Source organism: Rhipicephalus sanguineus, chromosome 10, assembly GCF_013339695.2.
Source record: "Rhipicephalus sanguineus isolate Rsan-2018 chromosome 10, BIME_Rsan_1.4, whole genome shotgun sequence".
NCBI classification, from domain to species: domain Eukaryota; kingdom Metazoa; phylum Arthropoda; class Arachnida; order Ixodida; family Ixodidae; genus Rhipicephalus; species Rhipicephalus sanguineus.
Window position 1 is genome coordinate 108,025,778 of NC_051185.1, and position 22,164 is coordinate 108,047,941.

General features: G+C 47.1%; 1 protein-coding gene, 1 non-coding gene and 4 pseudogenes across 2 annotated transcripts; all 6 read left to right on the plus strand.

Annotated features, from left to right (window-relative positions):
• The first annotated feature begins 721 nt into the window (after window positions 1-721).
• Window positions 722-840, plus strand: LOC119372804 (5S ribosomal RNA; annotated as a pseudogene).
• Window positions 841-1,700: 860 nt separating this feature from the next.
• On the plus strand, window positions 1,701-1,819 carry LOC119372774 (5S ribosomal RNA; annotated as a pseudogene).
• Window positions 1,820-1,974: 155 nt separating this feature from the next.
• LOC119372807 (5S ribosomal RNA) lies at window positions 1,975-2,093 on the plus strand (annotated as a pseudogene).
• A 573-nt stretch (window positions 2,094-2,666) lies between these two features.
• On the plus strand, window positions 2,667-2,785 carry LOC119372805 (5S ribosomal RNA; annotated as a pseudogene).
• Window positions 2,786-2,939: 154 nt separating this feature from the next.
• On the plus strand, window positions 2,940-3,058 carry LOC119372768 (5S ribosomal RNA). Its single transcript, XR_005179698.1, has one exon. It is a non-coding gene; the product is annotated as a 5S ribosomal RNA (ribosomal RNA).
• Window positions 3,059-4,723: 1,665 nt separating this feature from the next.
• On the plus strand, window positions 4,724-21,581 carry LOC125760289 (zinc finger protein 99-like). The gene is made up of 3 exons (XM_049420168.1): window positions 4,724-4,763; window positions 10,598-10,981; window positions 21,232-21,581. Exons 1-3 carry the CDS (start codon window positions 4,724-4,726, stop codon window positions 21,579-21,581), a joined length of 774 nt encoding a protein of 257 aa, XP_049276125.1.
• Window positions 21,582-22,164: the final 583 nt, after the last annotated feature.

Genomic DNA, 22,164 nt, shown 5'->3' on the forward strand with positions numbered 1-22,164 from the left:
TCTCGGCGGTAACGACGGCCTCCTGCCGTAAGTGAATGGGAGTTATGCGAAAAAAAAATCATATCTCTTGAAAAATGCAAGCTATCAAGAACGACTCGGGATTCTATATAGTAGAGACCTACTGGAACATTTTGGTAAAATTGCAGTATTCTACTACAAAGCCTGTGGCTTCCCAGGGCAATTGAACACCGCCCATTTTAAATACATGGGGCCCCATTGTAAAATTTTAAACACTCTGGGAAGCCACGCGGTTTGTAGCGCCACACTGTAATTTTAACAGAATGTTCAAGTAAGTCTCTGCTGTATAGAACCGGGAGTCGTCTTTGATATCTGTATTTTTTCGTCAGATATGATTTTTTTCGCCTATTTCCCATTCAGTTGCGGCAGGCCACCGCAGTCCCCGACGACAGATGGCGCTACGTGCATATGTCCCCAAATCCTGGTCATGCAGGTTATCACCTTGATAAAGATGCTCGGCCTGCACGAGCCTACTTTAGAGAAAGTATTCATTTGTTTCTAGAAATTCATAAGGCAGCACCGGAACCACCAGAGTGGCTCCCAGCAGTAGAGCCGCTGGTGACATTACGCGAATTTTAATATGACGACACCAGCGTGACGCTGGTTGACAGCTCAGTCACCGTATGTACTGTGTACATTGGGTGTTTTTACAAGTGTTGAATGTAATATATGTTGTGTACCTAGGACAGGTAATAAAGAAAAAAAAATTGGCCATACCATGCTGAATACGCCGGTTCTCGTCCGATCCCCGAAGCTAAGCAGCATTGGGCTCGGTCAGTACTTGGGAGGGAGACCACCTGGGAACACCGAGTGCTGATGGCACCTTCTTTTGTTCTGCTTTTTTAGTTATTCTCTACAATGTATACTGCTGTTTTTTTATTTTTATTAGTCGCACTCATTAGTCACACTTTAATAATTACACATTGATGTTATTGACAAGAGCACATTACAAATAGTGTCGTAAAGCGGTGTCTCCCGCCATCGGCCAAACCATGCTTCGGGCAATGTCACCAGCGGCTGTAGTTTTGAGAGCCACTCGGGTGGTTCCGGTTCCACTTTATATAATTCTAATAACCAATGAATGCTCTCTCTAAAGTACGCTCGAGCAGGCCGCGCATCTTTGTCAAAGTGGTACCCAGCCATTCGCGATCTCCACAAAGAGTGGAGGCCCAGGAGCATAACTGCGTCAAACGGAACGCCGTCTTCATTCTTTACGCACAAGAACCGAATGCCATACGGGTGCAGTGGGAATTCTTTTTTGACTGTTCTCTGTAGTACGTCCCAAAAATAAACCCCCTCCCAACAATGTAAAAAAACATGGTCTATCGTTTCTGGCAATTTGCAAATCAAACAATGACTACCCCATGGCAAAAAGCAACCCCTTGTCTCCAAAAAGGCTTTAACAGGCAACGTTCCTGTATGAAGTTTAAAGAAAAAAGTCTTTGTTCCCGGCGGCACCTGCATTTTCTTTACTCTCTTTAAAACATTGCTACCTGGGCCTCCACTGTACAAGGACCTGTACAACGGCACTGAGAAGACAATGTCGCACAAACTAGACGATACCAGCTCCATGCTGGTTGACTACACAGTCACCACGTGTACTTTGTACATCGGGTGGTTTTAATACTATAGTGTTGTTTGTTTCATGTGTTTTGTACCAAAGCCAGGTAATAAAGAAAAAAAAAATCGGCCATACCATGCTGAATGCGCCGGTTCTCGTCCGATCCCCGAAGCTAAGCAGCATTGGGCTCGGTCAGTACTTGGGAGGGAGACCACCTGGGAACACCGAGTGCCGATGGCACCTTCTTTTTTTTCTGCTTTTTTAGTTATTCTCTACAATGTATACTGCTGTTTTTTATTTTTATTAGTCGCACTCATTGGTCACACTTTAATAAATACACATTGATGTTATTGACAAGAGCACATTACAAATAGTGTCGTAAAGCGGTGTCTCCCGCCATCGGCCATACCATGCTGAATGCGCCGGTTCTCGGTTGATCCCCGAAGCTAAGCAGCATTGGGCTTGGTCAGTACTTGGGATAGAGACCACCTGGGAACACCGAGTGCTGATGGCACCTTCTTTTTTCCTGCTTTTTTTAGTTATCCTCTACAATGTATACTGCTGTTTTTTATTTTTATTAGTCACACTCATTGGTCACACTTTAATAATTACACATTGATGTTATTGACAAGAGCACATTACAAAGAGTGTCGTAAAGCGGTGTCTCCCGCCATCGGCCATACCATGCTAAATCGCCCTTTTCCTTTAGACTCGCACGGTATTCGTTTTTTGAGTGTAGAGAACGAAGATGACGTTCCATTTGACGCAATCATGCTTTTGGGCCTCCACTCTTTGTGGCGCTCGAGAATGGCAGGTCAGCATTTTGACAAGGATGCGAGGCCTGCCCGAGCTTATTTCCGAGAAAGTGTGCACTGGTATATTGAGATTTATAAAACGGCACCGGAACCGCCTGAGTGGCTCTCAAGAGTTGAGCCACTTGTCACTTTGTCGGAATTTTAGCCTGACGATACCAGCGCGATGCTGGTTGACTACATAGTCACCGTATGTACTTTGTACATTGGGTGGTTTACGACAAGTTTTCATTGTAATATATGTTGTGTACCTAAGACAGGTAATAAAGAAAAAAAAAATCGGCCATACCATGCTGAATGCGCCGGTTCTCGTCCGATCCCCGAAGCTAAGCAGCATTGGGCTCGGTCAGTACTTGGGAGGGAGACTACCTGGGAACACCGAGTGCCGATGGCACCTTCTTTTTTTCCGCTTTTTTAGTTATTCTCTACAATGTATACTGCTGTTTTTTATTTTTATTAGTCGCACTCATTGGTCACACTTTAATAATTACACATTGATGTTATTGACAAGAGCACATTACAAATAGTGTCGTAAAGCGCTGTCTCCCGCCATCGGCCATACCATGCTGAATGCGCCGGTTCTCGTCCGATCCCCGAAGCTAAGCAGCATTGGGTTCGGTCAGTACTTGGGAGGGAGACCACCTGGGAACACCGAGTGCTGATGGCACCTTCTTTTTTCCTGCTTTTTTAGTTATTCTCTACAATGTATACTGCTGTTTTTTATTTTTATTAGTCACACTCATTGGTCACACTTTAATAATTACACATTGATGTTATTGACAAGAGCACATTACAAATAGTGTCGTAAAGCGGTGTCTCCCGCCATGAATGCGCCGGTTCTCGTCCGATCCCCGAAGCTAAGCAGCATTGGGCTCGGTCAGTACTTGGGAGGGAGACCACCTGGGAACACCGAGTGCTGATGGCACCTTCTTTTTTTTCTGCTTTTTTAGTTATTCTCTACATTGTATACTGCTGTTTTTTATTTTTATTAGTCGCACTCATTGGTCACACTTTAATAATTACACATTGATGTTATTGACAAGAGCACATTACAAATAGTGTCGTAAAGCGGTGTCTCCCGCCATCGGCCATACCATCACATTCTGCTTCCGGCAGCCGATGCTGAACGGATCGCAGGATCGTGGGCTCCAGCGGAGCGGCGACAGCGGCCAATCTTAGCCGCGGAAACAGGAACGGGGATAACGAATACCAGTTTATTTTGCCGCAATTGCCAAAAGGACGACTTGTTATCAACACCGTGTTTTTACACGGTGATGTACGAGCGAGGCCATACAAGGTCGAAGATTTCAGGGACGCATTGACGCCAACGGGCCTGCTGCCGGATGTGGTAAGCCTCGGTGCGTACCAGGTTAACCACTTGTGGGCGGTGACATTTAATGATGCCGCTCCCACGAAACGCCTGCTCGCCTTGAAGGAGCTGCAAGGTAAAGGGGCGGCGCTGCGTCGTCGTCGACCCACAGGACCAGCAGGTGCGGCTGCGAATTCACTGGCTGCTTCACGGGGTGAGCAACGAAGAAGTACGGACGGCGCTGTCGGCTTTCGGCAAGGTCGTGGAGGTGAGCCGTGAGCGGTGGCGTGTCCCGGGCATTGCCGACAAGTGTTCGACCACAAGAACAGCCCTCCCGAAGCTGACAAGCGGCGTCAATGTCGAAGACCTTCCGCACCAGATCAGGATCGATGGAGAACTGGCCTTGCTGGTTGTGCCTGGTCGGCCGATGCAATGCTTGCGCTGCCAAGGCACAGGGCACGTCCGCCGAGAGTGCAAGGTCCCCCGTTGCTCACGCTGCAAACGCTTCGGACACGTCGAGGCCGATTGTGTTCGAACGTACGCCAGTGCAATGGGGCCAGCGAAGAACGAGGCGATGGCTGAGCACGTCATGGACGCGGCCGAGGCAGAGGACGCCGCCAAAGGGGTCGGAAGCCCAGTGGTCCCTGTGACTACTGGAGGGGCGGCGCCGGCAGACACACCCAAGGTTCCGGAGACTCTCCAGCATTCGACTACACCGGCCAGCGCCCCGTCAGAGGTCGAGCCTGAGCGGGTCGAGACGGACGTGGTTCCAGTGGGGACAGCCGACACAACGGAGGGTCAGGGAGAGACGGCGGCGGACAGCGAGGACGAGATGTGCGTGACCAGCGCCACGCTAAAGCGTCGACGACTCGGGAGAGCTGGACGGGGCGTCGTCCACCAACAGCCAGGAGCCGCCTGCGAAGGCGCCGCAAGGGAGGCGGCTTAGTCTCAAACCTAAGCCGAAAGTCCCCACCGACAGGAGACTGGCCGACAAGGCAAAGGAAAACAGCGCCGGGAAGCAGGATGGTCCTGGAGGCGGCTAGCAGAGGGCTGGTCGTGAAAGGTAAGCACCATGCTCCGGGCCTACTCCTTTAGCGAATAAGTCACCATGGCATTGACTCCGCCATTCAGCATAGCGAGTGCTCCGGGCCTACTCCTTTAGCGAATAAGTCACCATGGCATTGACTCCGCCATTCAGCATAGCTACGCTTAACGTCAGAGGGTTGGCGGCTAGGCGTAGGCAAAGTCAGCTCTTGCGGTTGATCACAGACCAAGACATAGACGTCCTAGCCGTCCAGGAAACCAAGGTAGACGGAGAGGAGGAGACCGGGAGCATGGTGCGCCGTTTCACTGACCGATATTACGCGGTCGTAAGCCACGCGATAGGAAAGTCCGCGGGTTGTATTCTTTTTGTGAAGAAATTGCAAAACCTTCTTGTGCAAAGTGTTTTTTCATGCCAGTCGGGCAGAATTGTTTATTGTGACTTTGTTTATGGTGCCACTGAATTCAGAGTAATATGCGTGTACGCACCGAATAGTGTAGAAGAGCGTGCTCAGTTTTTGTCTAACCTGTTTCAGTGGACAAAGTGTGATAAGAGGGTGGTTTTGTTAGGGGATTTCAACTGTGTTTTAAGTGCTCGCGATAGAGTCAATAGCACTGGCGTTCGTGACAAAAGCAGTGACGTGCTAGGCAAATTAATAAACGAAAATGACTTGGATGACGTGTATGAATGTGTCGCAGCAAATCGCGAAGTGATGTACACGCGATTTCAAGGCAAAAGCCATGCGCGTTTAGACCGCATATACCTATCCCTAGATATGTGTCACGATTTTTCGGTTGAGCCAGTGTCGTTTTCAGATCACTGTTTGGTTGTGTGTCGCATAGGCATGAAGAAACAGCGTAAGGCTTTCAACTGGGATTTATGGAAACTGAACGCATTGTTATTAAAAGATGAACCATTTTTAGATTCAGTGCACGAGACCATCAATGAAGTGCTTATGGAAAAAACTGAAACAGTAGCAGAGAAATGGGAGTGTTTAAAGCAGAAGGTGAAAATGAAAGCGCTAGACAGATCGAGCACGCTAAAATTCGAAGCGCAAATAAAAGAAAGAAGTCTGAAGAAAACACTGCAGCAGCTGATAGCCCTAGAAAGTCGGGAGCCTGGGACTTGTAAAGACGAGGTGCGCAGTGTCAAGGCAAAATTAGAACTGCATGACAGAGAGCGTTATCAAGGCGCCTGGGTTCGCGCTCAAGCAAAGGATCTTGTCGCGGGGGAGACGCCCACTAAAAGGACGCTTGGTCTCGAAAAAGCGCAAGGACGGCGAAACCACATCGATAATGTCTATTGCAACGGGACTCTCGCTAGCGACAATGAAACCATCGAACGGGCTTTTTTTGCGTATTACCAGTCACTTTTTGCAGTTCGAAAAGCGAATGTACATGGTTTTAAAGAAGAGTTTCTTAAAGGGGCACTGACACCCTTTTTCGAAGGCGAGTTTACTCTGCCATACAAATCTCCTATATGCAGAGACGACTCTGAGCAAGTGTGAAGCTCAGCAAATGCTGATAAGATATTTTAATTTGATATTAAAGTCAATGTTTCCATGGAAAGCCTACTGACATCGACACTACCTTGACGTCAGGCTACAGTACAAATTTCGGTGACTTCACGCAGCAGTCTGGCTAGTTGTGATGACGTTAGGTACCAAAACTTCCAAGATGGTCGCTTGTGCGTCATCAAAACTTCCAAAATGACCGCTTGTGCGTCACCAACGGAGCCACGGTGCGGAGCGGCCGTGGAAACGTCACTATATATTGTGCGAGCACGTGAAGAGAAGCTCATACCGTGTTGTGACGTCAGGGTACAGTAGGAACCGACACTAGCTTTGAAAAACATACTGTAATTACTTTTTCAGGGCGCACTCGTGCTTAGCACTACCTTTTCTAGGCTCTTGAGGGCTTGACCTTTCACTTGACGCAAAAAAACGACAACTAAAAATATTCGTGCCAGTACCCCTTTAAGCGCATGCCGCGGCTTAGTGACGACACAAAAAAAGCTTTTAGAAGGCAAAATAACGGAAGACGAAGTGGAACGCGCGATTGGTCATCTGAACCCCGGAAAGTCACCGGGACCCGATGGCCTAACCGCTGCATGGTATAAGACGTTTAGAACAGAACTGTCCCCGGGGTTAGCTGAGCTGTTCAATGAGGCGTACGAACGGAAAACTCTGCCGCCCTCCTTCAGCAAAGCGCATACGATATTAATTCCTAAAACGGACGAAGGGGAAAAACTTAAACTGGTGACATCGTATAGGCCCATATCGCTGACCAGTGTTGACTACAAGATTTTTATGAAGGTTCTGGCAGCGCGACTTCAAGGTGTCATTAAAGAAATTGTTGGAGAGCACCAAACTTGTGGAATCAAAGGCAGAACTATTAGCTCAAACATTCACAAGATGCGGTGTGTGCTAAAGTGTTGTGACGAGGATTTACTTGGCGTTGCTGTGCTCCAGATAGACCTGGAGAAAGCTTTTGATTGTGTTGCGCATGATATTTTGTTTGTCATCTTAGATCATATTAATGTTGGTTCCATCATCAAGGAGGGAGTGGCCTTGGCGTACCAGAACTGCACAACACGTTTAATTGTTAATAAGTCTTTGGGGGCCCCCATTCGCGTAATGCGTTCTGTGCGTCAAGGCTGCCCCCTCAGTCCACTTTTGTTTTGTATTTACATCGAAGCGATGTGCTTAGCGATAACGGAAAACGAAAAAATACGTGGCTTCAGCTTGGCGGCAGTGGAAGTTAAGCTGCTGGCATATGCAGATGACATTGCGGTGTGTTGTACGGACAAAGAAAGTGTAGAGGAAACGGTACGTGTTGTGAAACATTTTTGTAGCGTCACAGGGAGTCGCGTCAACTGGGGGAAATCCCTTGGGATTTGGCACGGAAGGTGGCCTTCAAAGCCGGACCATTTTGCGAATGTGCACTGGACGGAAACACCGACAAAGTACCTCGGTGTTCCCCTTGAATGTTATAACGGCAGCGAGGAGTATTGGTCGCGTCAAACAAAAGAGACGAAGGAAAAAGCAGACAGGTGGAAAGGCATGAACCTGTCTGTTTTTGCTAGGGCTACTGTGTGCAACATGTTTTTTATCACTAAACTGTGGTATGTGATGCAGGTGCTACATTGTTCAAGGATCAACGTGCAAAGGCTGCACAGAGTGTTCGCAGTTTTTATATAGGGCTCGGAATGGGAAAGGTGCAGACGGACCAATTTGTTCAGGCGCGTGAAGGACGGGGGTCTCGGTTTGGCGCAACCTGCTCTTCCCGTCGCGTCCCCACCTGCCAGCACTCCGGAGCCTGGTGGAGTTCCTGGACGAGACGGGAATAGCCGCCTACAGATGAGCCGGGAACTTGCCGCCCCTGCCCTTGCTGCCGTCTTCCCTGCTGCTCCGGCCACGGCGAACGAGACACAATCACATCCTACACACCACTATCCTCTTTCATTTCCCTTCCCCCTCCCCCAAGACGCTGCGCCGTGCTCCCGATTGGGTTGCAGAAATAAGCGTCTCTTCCTCTACATAACCACAAACAACAACAACAACAACAACACCTATTTGTGAGACAATTAGTAAATAGATTTTTGTTTTTCCGTGACGTCAGGGATCCGTTTTTGCGTACGGTATGCCAGCTCAGGTTAGGCAGTGCCTTACCAGATCTTGTTGTTACTACGGATAGCCGGCCCGTGACGTTGCGTGGCTATCTCAAGGAAGTGGTGTGTACGTTTTTTATCTGTTCGTTTTTCGTTGGATTATCTAGCAAGTGTTAGAAGAAAAGAATTGTACAAAGATGTACGTGTTTGGTTTTGCCAGTACCATTGTACAGGGCCATATACAGTGGAAGACCGGGACAAAATGTACCGAAGCGGGTGAAAAACATGCAGGTACCTACAGGGGTGAAAACATTTTTCTTTAAGTTACACACAGGAACACTATCGGTAAAGACTTTCACAGAGGAACGGGGCTTTTTTACACCATGGGGGTCACTTGATATGTGAGAAACCAGAAACCATAGACCATGTTTTTTTGCATTGTTGGGAAGGGGTACATTTTTGGGACATTTTGCAGAGGACAATAAAGAAGGATTTCCCACTGGATCCACACGGGATAAGGTATCTCGCAGTAACGAATGATGAGGGGGTCCCATTTGATGTAGTGATCGATGTTGACCGGTCTCCACTGTATATGGCGTGCGCGAATGGCCGGATACCACTTCGACCCGGATGCAAAGCCAGCAGTGATTTATTTCAGGCAAAGCATGTCTGCATTCATTGAGTGCAGTAAAATACAGGAGATCGAGCCAGAATGGTTGTCAAGGTTTGAACCTCTGGCAACCCTTAAGTATTTTTAAGAGGACGACATCAGTCCAAATGGGACTGATGGCAATGCTTGTTCCTTTTTATTGTATTATGTGAGTGTGCAATGATTGCCCTGTACAATGTCCAAGCCAGGCAATAAAAAAAAAAAAATCGGCCATACCATGCTGAATGCGCCGGTTCTCGTCCGATCCCCGAAGCTAAGCAGCAGGTCAGTACTTGGGAGGGAGACCACCTGGGAACACCGAGTGCTGATGGCACCTTCTTTTTTCCTGCTTTTTTAGTTATTCTCTTCAATGTCTACTGCGGTTCTTTATTTTTATGAGTCACACTCATAGGTCGGCAAAAAAGTTGGAGCTCATTCAGACTCACTCACCAAATATATTCTGCTCTGAGGGCTCACTCGGACTCAGACTCGCCAAAACTTTCCTCAACCGGACTCACTAGGACTCAGACTCGCGTAACTTTTTCTCAACCGGACTCACTCGGACTCAAACTCATCGACATATTACTCAGTCGGACTCACTCAGACTCAGATTCACGGCTTGTCTTGAGCATGAGTGAGCTTGAGTGAGTGGACTCATGAGTCCGTGAGCGTCGAAATACCTTTTTTTCGATCTTGGTGTCAATGTTCTTTAATGCCAGTGTCTCACATTATCGGTGCTCTTCGATACGCCTTTTGATGATATACCTTCAAATACGAGTTACCAGTAATCCAGTAAGGACATTTTTATGAAGTACCCGACTGAAACGAGATATTTTTATCAAGAACTTTTTGTGAAAGACTTCGCGGGGTGGAGGTCACGGCACCCCTCCCAATTCACGTCTCTGACTAATAAATATTCAGGTGGCACTTGAACGTGAGTGCGTTTAGATATATGTGAATAGATTTAAGTATAAACGTATATCCGATATAAGGCTGACAGTAATGCTGAAGATGAGTATAGATAGGACCATAGGTCGGCAATAAAGGGTGCAGCTCACTCAGACTCACTCAAGAAATATATTTTGCGCTTAGGGCTCACTCGGACTCACACTCACCAATATTTTCCTCAACCGGACTCACTCGGACTCAGGCTCACTAAAAATTTCCTCAACCGGACTCACTTGGACTCAAACTCACCAAAATATTACTCGCCCGGACTCACTCAAACTCAGGCTCAGGGGCCGATCTGAGTCTGAGTGAGTCGACTCATGAGTGAGTTTGCCGACCTATGGTCACACTTCAACAATTCAGCACAGGACTATATTTGATAAAGTTCCATCATCCATCCATCCATCACATTAGTAGTTACAAGTAGCGTTGTGAGGCAGTGCCTCCCGCCATCGGCCATACCATGGATGCATTCTACTTCCGGACGCGCCAGCGAACGGTCGCAGAATGAACGGCTCCGATGGAGCGGCGACAGCGGCCCGTGCCGGCCGCGGTAACAGGATGGCTGCCGAAGATGATAAGGATTACGAGATTGTGCTGCCTACTCTGCCCACTGGCCGTGTTGTTCTCAATACGTTGTTTTTGTAAGGAGACGTGCGTGAGCGGCCCTACAAGGTGGAAGACTTCCGAGACGCTCTCGCCATTGCTGATGTGCTCCCTGACGTCGTGGCGTTAGGGGCGTACCAGATTAACCACGTCTGGGCGGTGACACTGAAAACCGGTGAAGCCACGAAGAAATTAGCAGCGGTTAAAGGCCGCCGGTGTGTGGTCAAAGGCCGCCGGTGTGTCAAAGGCCGCCGGTGTGTGGTTTTCGACCCTGAGGACCAGCAGGTCAAACTGCGCCTGCATTGGATGCTTCACGGCGTCCAAGACGACGTCATCCGGACCGCTTTCGCTGCATTCGGGAACGTCACCGAGGTTACCCGAGAGCGTTGGCGCGTACAAGGCATGCGAGAAAAGGGCTCCACCACAAGTACTGTACCACAAGGACTGTGTTGCTGAAGCTAAAGCCGGGAGTAAAGGTCGACGACCTGCCCCACCAGGTTCGTGTCGCTGGCGAGTTGGCCCTCGTGGTGGTGCCCGGGCGTGCAATGCAGTGCCTGCGCTGCCACGGCACGAGATACGTTCGCCGGGACTGCAGGGTGCCCCGGTGTTCGAAGTGCCGGTGTTACGGACACGCGGACGCGGACTGCGTCCGTACCTACGCGTCGGCGACCGGGCTTGTTCGCATTGCACAACATTATCGGGCGCTGTTCGCATTGCACGACGTAGACTTGGAAAGATTCAAAAATGAATTTGTCTGGTTATACCCCGTCTGGAAGACGAAAGAAAAGAAGGTTTGGAGTGCGCAATAACAGTGGCCGAAGTTGAGCATGCTATAGATAAGTTAAATCCTGGAAAGTCACCTGGACCGGACGGACTCACTGCCGTCTTTTATAAAATGTTTAAACACGAACTTAGCCCTATTCTGACAGTTGTATATTTAACGAAGCGTACAAATAAACACATTGCCTCCATCATACAGGTCATCCCATACGGTTCTCATACGCAAGACCGAGGATGTGCACAGGGGTCCACTGTTAAAGGGAGCGCGTGACGGCCGGTTGGCGCCACCGCCGGCGGGCGGCTGCAACCAGTTTTGCGCAGGCGCAGTACGCGCTGTGAGTGGTGCTCTTTTGTCGCGTGAACGACTCGCTTCGCTACGATTCGTGGCGTGGCAGCAGACGGTAGAGGACGACGAAAGAGTACCATTCACGGAGCTAACTGCGCCTGCGCAAAACTCGTTGCAGCCGCCGGCTGGCGGTGGCGCCGACCGGCCGTCACGCGCTCCGATGTTCCCTTTAACAGTGGACCCCTGTGTACATAAACTCAGATCTGTAAAAGCGTATAGACCCATAGCCCTAACAAACGTTGAGTATAAAATTTATATGAAAGTATTGGCTCGAAGATTGCAGACAGTCATACAGGACATCGTCGGGCCTCACCAGACATGTGGCATCAAAGGGCGATCTATTGTCCTAAACATCCATAAAGCGCGGAGCATACTGGAATATTGTGATTTTTCATATGAGCAGGTCGCCATATTACAGATTGATCTGGAAAAGGCTTTTGATTGTGTTGATCACAGAATTTTGCTGGCTGTTTTAAATCATGCTAACGTCGGTTCTGTTATCTGCGAGGGAGTGGCCCTGGTGTACCGAAACTGCACGACGAGATTGATCGTAAATAAGAGTTTGGGGGCCCCCATTAGTGTGCAACGTTCGGTTCGTCAGGGTTGCCGCCTCAGCCTAACATTGTGCTTGAAGGCCATCAACAACAACAGGATCAATGGTTTCCGGTTACATGCAGTTGAGGTCAAGCTTCTTGCATATGCCGACGATGTAGCCCTTTTCACAAAGGATCAACAAAGTATTGGACAGGCTGTCAAAACTGTGCGTGATTTCAGCCAAGCTACAGGGAGCGGTGCTAACTGGTCTAAGTGCCTAGGGCTTTGGCACGGATCGTGGCCAACGTGCCCTGTCGCTGATGGCGGCGGCACCGCGCAACATCGCTCAGTTTTGCAACTGACCTCGGTTCTAGACAACGCTGGGTGTTGCCGCCTTGCGGATCAAGGCTCAGTACATATCCCCAATAGAAGAAAAATAGAAAGAGGAAAGAAATAGAGAGAGAAATCAGGGGCGTAGCCAGGGGGGGGGGGGGTTCAACCCCCCCCCTAAATTTTTCAGTTTTGCTTGCGTATATATATACACGCACACATACAAACGCACGCACGAACATACATTAAGTATGGTTGAACCCCCCCCCCCCCGGAAAAAATTTCTGGCTGCGCCCCTGAGAGAAATAAATAAACAGAACTACAGAGAGAGGAAAAAGAAAAAAAATACGCAGAGAGAAAAAGAGAGAACTAAAGATCAACAAAGGCCGCCCAGCTCGGCACTTCCTTCAGGCTTGGCAGCATTAGTGCGAAGCTGCCTAATTTTTTGCGCGAGACTGCAAGCTGTAATATGTTGCTCGCAATTTCACAGCAGCGATGTCTACAGATACATGAGCTTCCCGCTGAAACCGCCGAGCGCTGTCCAGGTTCGGACACCATGGCTGCTGAGTGGGCCTGCGACGGCAAAACGCTTTAGGCTATCGAATGGCACCAGGCACGGATAGGCGCTTTGTCACTGCAGTCAGCTTGTACTTTGTGGCACTTACGTTAGAGAACTGCTCTGAGTCGAATTTCTCGACCGCAAGTGGCTCCTTCAGCTCTTTTTCTATCCTGCGAGAGAAGGCCAGTCGCAATCGCAAAGAAGCTCGATCGTATTCGTACCGCTTGCTTCATTCCCGGGACAACTCGCGCACGCTGCAACTGCAGGACGACAAAGGAGCCACCATAACGCACAACCGGCGCCAGTAGCGGCTCTGCTTCGTCTGTCCTCTATGCAAAAACGTATCAAGCTAACCAACAAGGCAGGCGAAACAACCACTACTGCCGAAACGAGCAGTACTAATTTGATTACTGGACTCCAGCAATCAAATTTTCTGTTGCCGGCAGCAACATATTTGATTTTGGAGTACTTCTAGAACACTGTATTTTGGAGCCACATAATACATTGCGATGTTCATCGGGCTTTCACATTTAGAACGGGTTGCGAAGTCGGTTACAGAAACTCGAGCACAAACCAAAAGAAAATCACAAAAATTTTATTTATTGCACTGAACGTTCATGTAACAGAGCTTTTTTGGAGAATTTTGTTTTCTTAGTAAACTTGTTCCAACTGCTGAAAGAATTTTCTTTACCATAGTTTGAAAAGAAACGTTATAGATTTATAAAGTGCGTCCGTAAACAATTAAATAAGTCACTTCAAATATTTTTCACGCATCATGCTTGTTGACATTTACAAGAAAGCTTCATCGTTATCAGCAACAGCAAGAACAAGTTTCGACTTTCGTGCGCGGATGCTGATGGGCAATCGTTTGAAAGGTGACGCGTAGATAGTTTATAAGAGCACAGTGCAGTCTTCGACGTTGTTTTTGACCTTGGAGTGTTCATTCTGCATACCCACAGCGGGGGATATGGCCTCGGATTGTTTTGTGCCCAAGTGTTACAGGAATGAACGAAAGTGATGGCCCAGCGACTGCGTACAAATTGCACTGCACGGATGTGCACTTCAGCGTCGACGACGATCACTGCCGACGAAAAACTTTCGAGTTTTAACGAAGATGTCAAAGGCTTCTCGAACCGCTAACTTAAATGCTGAACGGTCTTGGTCTACCGCGTCCATGACTGAAAGCAGTTTTGAAGTTGTCCCATGTCGTTATCGAATAGAGCGTGCCCTCTTCTTTTATTTTTGCTTGTTTGAAGTGCATCACACTTAAGTGCGCTGCATGGAAACTTGCCTTCTATGCCATTGCGGCGCTTCATGAATTCTTATTTGGTTCTGTTTTAGTTATCGTGCAAATCGGACGCTGTCACGGGTTTTGCTTACGGACTGTGATGTGGCAGTATGCGCGTTCTTATGTTGGGGCTGGACAAAATTCTTGTAAGCAGAAGCACCTTCCCATTGCATTATACCGAAACTTACACGGGACGACTTCTCAAGATCCGTATTACATCCATATTACGCGAAAAAAAATCGAAAAGAAAAAAAAAACACTAAGACGGGTTGCAATAGGACTAACCAATGCGGTCTTTCTCACTACTTCCCTCTTCTCGCTGTACAGACTTGCACTGTTTGAAATGCCAAGAAGAATCCAGTGTGTCAGGTCACACACTTGTATGCATTCTTTCCCTTTCCTTGAATATGTACAGTACTCATGGATTGAAATAGGACACTCGGAGCGTCTGCCCGCCGGTACAAGCATCTGCCCACCGGTCATAGAACCAAGGTGTTGCATTCTGGTATGGAACGAGGGGGTGAACATCTGTGGAGCAGAATTGCCCCTTCTGGTCACCGACGAGCCGGCCTGTATCGTTCACTGTCACCACACTGCCAGCGTGGCGCTGCAATGCTTGCACGCTTTTGTATACATAGTTTTCACATGACATCACAGATAGGTTTTCTGCGCTAGGTACTTCAACATGGCAGCCACCGTGACTTTTTATCTCATTAGAGAGTGTCAGTGCGGGGGACACGCAGTCATTCGGTCCCCGTGTTCTTTTGTGCTCTCCCCGCTTTCTTCTGTTTGCCAGGGGGAACACAAGGGAACGCGAGGGGGCACCTAGCACTGATATGATGTCACCGTTTCTTTCTCCTCGCGTTCGAGCAAGAGTTCACGCAGCATCTCAAGCAGCTAGTACTCCAAGATGGCGACCACGGTGATGTCAATGAAAATTATGTATACCAACTGAAATGACTTGCCAGTGCGCACCCCCTATATTGCGACGAGAGCAACGGACACTCTCGTTACATGCGCTTTGGCGATGCCGCATGCATGCTGTGCAAGTGAGACACAGGATCCAGCTAAGAGATTGCACCTTACAGCGTGCATGTAAGCATTGCATTCTGCCAACATTCAAGTGCAGGGCCTGCTATCATCGCGGTTTTCAATCGTGGTAAAGTAAAATAATGTCTGTGTTCTTCCCGCTTTCTTCGCGCACGTTCGACGTGCCCACTATGCATTGTGTCGCAAGCAGCGGCTGATGTAGCGTCGACGAACACATGTAAGACGCAACCTGCTTAGCTGAATCCGGTGTATTACTTTCACAGCATGTGTGCCACATCGCCAAAGCGCATCTAACGAGAGCGTCCTCTGTTCGCAGCGCAATATAGGAGGTGCACGCGGGCAAGCCATTTCGTTCGGCATAACAAAGCGCGTAAGCCTTGCAGCGCCACGCTGGCAGTGTGGTGAGCTGCAGGCTGGCAACCGGAAGGAGCAATTCTGCTGCATAGATGTTTTCTCCCTCGCTCCATGCCACAATGCAACACCTTGGTTCCACTAGCACCCACGAGAGGCGCTGCATGTACCGGCGGCCACGTGCTCCAAATGTCCTATTTCAATTTGTCAGTACCGTACAGGCTGTTTCACACTTAGGGAAAAACTTGAAGCACATTGCAATGCACTCCGAGTTTTCCCCTAAGTGCGAAATAGCCTGTGCATTCGAGGAAATGGTATACATTTAAATATCCTTCTACGGCATGGCTCACTGTACAGTGTAGATAGGCAGTGCTGGCTGAAAAACGAGAGAAAACAACACGCAACATTACAGCATGGAACACTGGCCAAATCAGGGGGATGTCTGTTTCCCATCCCAAAACCACAATGTGATTATGAAGCACACCGTAGTGGAGGGCTCCGCAAATTTAGACCACTGGGGGTTCTTCTTTATTTATTTATTTTATTTACAAATACTGCCATCTCAGTTATTGGGACATAGCAGGAGTGGATACAAATGTTCAACACTGTGAAAAAGGATACAGTTTAACAAATTACATGATTGCACAACTCTTTTTCAAATTGCTGAGCATCGAGTCTGTGCAGAGACCCATCAAGCTCATTCCATAGATCCACGGTCCGTGGAAAAAAAGAGAACTTAAAACAATTAAGACTACCTCTAGAGGGCATAATATTTAGGTGATTGAACCATTGGGTACGGCGTTCAGAAGCTGCAACGAAAGAAATGGGCGCTAGAACACTCAAGCCGGTGTGAACTATCTTATGCAGGAGGACGACACGATCGCAAGTGCACCGATGTTCAAGAGACTGCAGCGATAAAACATGCGCATGCGAACTAGGCGAGAACTGCCGGTCATAGTGACGAAAAATAAACCTTATTGCTTTTTTTTGAACAGATTCTAACATAGCTATGTCATGTTTGTGGTGAGGTGACCAAACAATCGATGCATATTCGAGTATTGGCCAGACCAAGGCCTTGTAACGTGCACCTAAATCTAAGTCTACAGTTCTCAAGAGTTGCCTCCATCAAAATGCAACACCGTGGCTTCAATCGAACCCGCGCATTGGCTGTCATAATTCGAGCGCTGTAACCACTGGGCCACCGTGGCAACTGTCTGTGTTTCCTCCCTGTCACTGTTGTGTTGTTTATCTAAACATGTACAAACAGTTTGCCCCAATGGCAGCTCCACTTGGTTACAGCTTGCTTTGTGGACACAGATTGTCACATTCTGTCACTTATGGTGCCACTTCCTCCTGGTTTCTGTAGTTTAATGCATATTCATGCAGCAGACGCTCACTGATACTGGCATGTGTGAAACGCAATGAACCTAATCTCAGTGAGGCCCTTACACAATGGGCAGTTTGTTATCGCTCAGTCACATCACAATCGGTCAGAAACTTGAATTGGTCGTCTGGCCCATTGTGCGATTTTGTTTTTTTCACCGTTTTGCTTGCTGTGATGGCTCTTTGTGATGCTCTTCAGGTTGTCGACAACACTATTCTGTTATGTAACATTGTCCACAGAAAATTATATCTCATTGATAATACCTAAGAAAGGGTACAAGATATCTGGTTCCATGCCCACTTGTATAGGTTGTGAAAGTTGAGGTGCCTGTCACCTTTGCACGAAAATTAATCAATTCTATTACCCGTGAAAGCATGTGGCAAGCAGGCAATGGCCAGCGACCATTTGCCGTGAACTGGTTTTCGACAATGGCACCGCGTACGGTCCCAGCCACCGTGAGATTTGGCATGACCAAGTGTACTTGTGGGGGAGAGTTCCGTTTTCCAGACAGCACAGGGTAAGGACGTGTTTACAGGCTCAGTGAAAAGTAATATCTGCCCAGTTTGGGCTTGCAGCCTTCATTTCCATGGTGCTGCCTGTACCGTACCTAAGCATGCAGCCAACATAATTATGTAGATCTGTAATGGCTGCCCTGTAAAACTAGACTGTTATGCAATATTTTTTGAGAATCCTATAAACTCCTTTCCCTGCACATACAAAGTTTTGAAAATGTACGGCTGTTGCTGTCTAGTGTACAGAAATGTACAGTTATACCTCATTATGTCATGTTTGACACATAAACACCTGTGATGCTATGGGTTGACAAAGTGTTGCATGCTGATGTTGCCAAATAAGCTCTGCACTTGCTTGCACAGTGGAAGGAAATTCATAAAAGAGGACCTAGTGTCGACAGTTTCCTGCTGCTGTCTTGTAGATGCAAAGAAAATTACTTCTTTTGGTATATCCTGTCATTATTTGTGTGACTAGTGATTATTAGGTATGTAACAATGATTATGCCACTATAAGAGGCACATTATTGCTTGAGTATAAGTGGCAGTGATCATTGCATTGAAGAGGAGCGCACAGAAACAACATTAATTAGTCTCATAGTGCTTATTGCAGGTCCCTTTAGCAGAGTTGGAATAGAACATCTGTGCTGTCCATAACCGAAAGCACTTTAGCCAGTTTCTATTGTAGAGTGCTGCACATTTTCCAGATGCTGGGGGCAGTAGTGTTTGTATACCATGTAGATGCATAGAACATTTGATGAGGGTGTACAGTATGCTAAAAAACGCTGTGCATTAATGTCGCATGAAGCTCTCTATAATTGCCTCAAAACAAGGGTGAGCCTTGAGACAATGTAGTGCCCAGAATTAATGAAGAGTGTAGCATGATATGTGCATTAATCAAACCGGTGCATTTACCCAGCAATCGTTAGCTGGCAGATGTGAGAAGTGCAAATGGTGATAATGAATTGCCTCCCAATGTAGTTCTTGTACTGAAACGAATTGTCCTTTCTCTTGCAGGGATGATAAGACGGCACATTTCTGATCAGCATACAGACAACCCCTCTGCAAGACAAGTGGCATAACATTTCTTGCTCGCTGAAGATAGCAAAAGCTGCCTGTAACCCCCCATGAACCCTGTGCATGTCGATTGCTTGTACACTTGCATATACTGCAGCCTGAACCAACACATTCAGACCACAAGAGAAAGCTTTTACTCCATGGCCTTCACAGGCAAACTGCAGCTGAAGTATTAAAAGCACTTGAAGTAAACCGCTTCCCTCTGAAGGGCTTGCCACTTGTTGATGGTAAATGTAGAAAGAAATCTTCACAAGGCAGATGTGAAGGTGTATCAGAAAAATAGGGCAATGTTTGCATTATCAAAACGAGTGACACTTAGAGCTTTGTGAAAATAGGCACGTATGGTCACAGAAGGTACTTGCAAACAGCTTTGTTGTAGCTGTTATACTTATTTAACGTACAATTAGGGACAGCAGGCATTAAGAGAGGACTGGGAAAAATGGGGGAAAAAAAATGAAAATAAAGGGAACCAATACAAAAAGTACCCTTACATCAGTGCCATATCAGTGCTGGAAGAGACAATGGTCGTTGATATTGACTGTCTTGGTGCAAATGAGATTCCGCTCCTGAAAAGTCCCGAGTGCAAGCAACTGACAAAAGGTGTTAGTTTTATACAACAGTGTACCTTCTTTGTAAGGGTTAAACGATTCAAAATTTTGGGGGCAAGGTATATCCCCTTCAGGCACGAATTATGATGCACTGTCTGCCAATGTGTCAAATTTGCATTCCAAGCAAGAAAATGAAGGAATGTGGTTCTTTGAGTTAGTTTCAGTAATTAAAGTTAATTAGCATGTAATTAAATATTTAATTATTCTGCACTCAGTCAGCTTCAACCTTTGCATAAAAAAAAAAATCGGATATTAGGCCCAAAATGCATGCACAGTTTGTTTTTTGGTCGTATTTGTTTAGAGCAAAGAAAAAAAATACTCGTCGTTGGTCGTAGAGGCGGCCCATCGAACGATCATCGAACATGGTAGTGTCTCCCGCAAAGTGATCCTCTGCAGAAATACGCAGCACAATGAAGTTAAATGACTGCTAGTTGTTCACTCAGGAAGCCTGCACGAATGTACACACTGCGTTTCAAGCCATTTTAAGAAACACACTGTGTGTGACGCGCCTCCGAAGTTCATGTGTACAATACACACCGTCGCTGAAGGGGATATGGAGTTTGGAGTCTGTGAAAAGTGTTCAAAGGGACTGCCTTATAAAGGGGCATGAAGATTTCTAGTCAGTGCTTCTTTTCTGTGTCACTTCTGTTAGCTGGTTGGTTTTATTTGCTGATTTTGAAACAAACAGCTTCAGTATGACAATACAAAAGGGATAACTGCGCTACCTGACACACACACAACAACCATGGTTGTTACGTGTGCGTCAGATAGCGCAGTTATCCCTTTTGTATTAAGATGCACCAACTCGCCCAGCAACAAGTTCTTCTAAGCTTCAATATGCAATGTTTTCAATGAATAGATTAGTGTTATGGTATTTGGGTACTTTACTGAAGTGTCATATTCGAGTTTTGAGTGAACCAGTGTTGTGTACATGACAAATTTCAGTGCAGTAGATACTCGTGAGGTACTTTTTTGACAGATGTATCCCAGTGTTGTATTAGCAGTGCTAATTATGGAAACTGTGTGAATGTTGCCGGAAAACTTACTTGTAATGTGAATGGTTAAGTGTTTATAAAGAGTTGCAAACTCTAGGATTATTGAGGAAGTAAGTGGGGGCAGTGTCTAGTGTTCATTTGGCCATATGCTCGTGTTGACTTATACTAATCGCCAGTTATCACTTGCGTTATTATCAAGCTGATGAGCATATGTCTCTGGCGCAGGTTCCTTCCCCATAAATCACATTCATTAGTATTGATGCATTGAATCAGAAAAAGCACAATGAAAAACTAGTTTAATAGCATCCGTTTACCTCCGGCTGATCCGAGTGTGGCTATACTCTAAAAAGAAAAGGTGTATTTGGGGCATCTCTCTGCCACATTACAACAATCGTCATCTATCTTACATGCCTTCCTTACTGCGCACCCGGTGTGCAGCTATCAGCATGACATAGCACTCTTTATAGGAAAGTGGCGAGCACACAGTTTTCGAGAAAGGAAACAAGAGCAAGCCAGGTGATGATTGCTGTTGTGTGAAAAAAATACTCCCCAAATACACCCTTTTTATTTATTTATTTAATACATACATACTATGGACACAAAGTCCATGCAGGGTGGATAAAATACAACAACAGGTTGAAAAAAAAGTTGAATGCTGTAAGTTAGACAATACTCACAATAGAACTTTAGTGCAAGTGTAAAACAATGCATGTGCAAAAGCAACGCATTGTTTACAAAGGAAAGTTATTCGCTGTAAAAAAGTGTATTGTCTGGTGATGTTGGCGAGTAGGTCTCTGTAGCCTTTGAATGTCGCTCTCCCATCTGCTCTGTGTTTTGCTGAAGATGCACCCACTTGGCTTGCGTAGACTTCACCGCTGTTTGTCATCATGCCGGTCGGCCACCTCCTCGGGGCTCTTCCAGGGCCGGAAGGCGTTTGCGGCAGTGTCTGGTGTGCGGCTACACCACAGGTTGCCTCACTAGCATGCAGAGACACCAGAGGGTGCATACGGGCGAGCGACCGTACAAGTGCGACTACTGCACCCGTACCTTCAGGCAGAAGGCCCACCTGACCGACCACGCCCGCGTCCACACGGGCGAGAGACCCTTCAAGTGCCAACTATGTCCCTGGGACTTTTCGCGGAAGAACGACCTCAATCGCCATGTTTGTAAAACTCATCAAGGCAGGACACAGTCGCCTAATGGTGTTCGCATGTGAGATGTTGCGGGAAAGGCTGGGAAAGCGTGCAACGTGTGCGCCTCTGCTGTGGCTTCTGATCTTGGAGAAATTAAAGGTGGCCAGGTTTGTCCACACTTTAGTGAAATTTGCTACAGAGCTACTTGAATGACAAAGAAAGAACACACGTGACGCCGAGGGGAAGTGCAAGCGGTACGCCAAGGTTCTTTCAGTTTGTAACAAATGTTGAAACATCTGTGCAGTTGGCTATAGTCGGGTACAACTTTAATGTCAGGGGCATTTTTCTCAAAGGTGGATGAGTAGGAGCCTGCACCAATGAGTGTGCACTCTAGACTGATGTCATGGGCCAGTTACTGCGCCCTCCGGCTCTTGAGCCGGAGGGTTGAGCTGTATCCAGATGCAAGTGTGCGGTATGTGTGAATGATTATGTATTCTTATGCACGTGTTAATGGTTATTCAAAAGTTGTACTGAATGAAGTAACCTTCGAAGTACTGTTTCAGTAATGTGCAGTATTGATGCAGCACAACCACTTAAGAAAAGGCCACATTATGTTTTGGCTGAGAAGCTGTTGCATATTCTTCGCATTCTCTCCTGTAAACAACT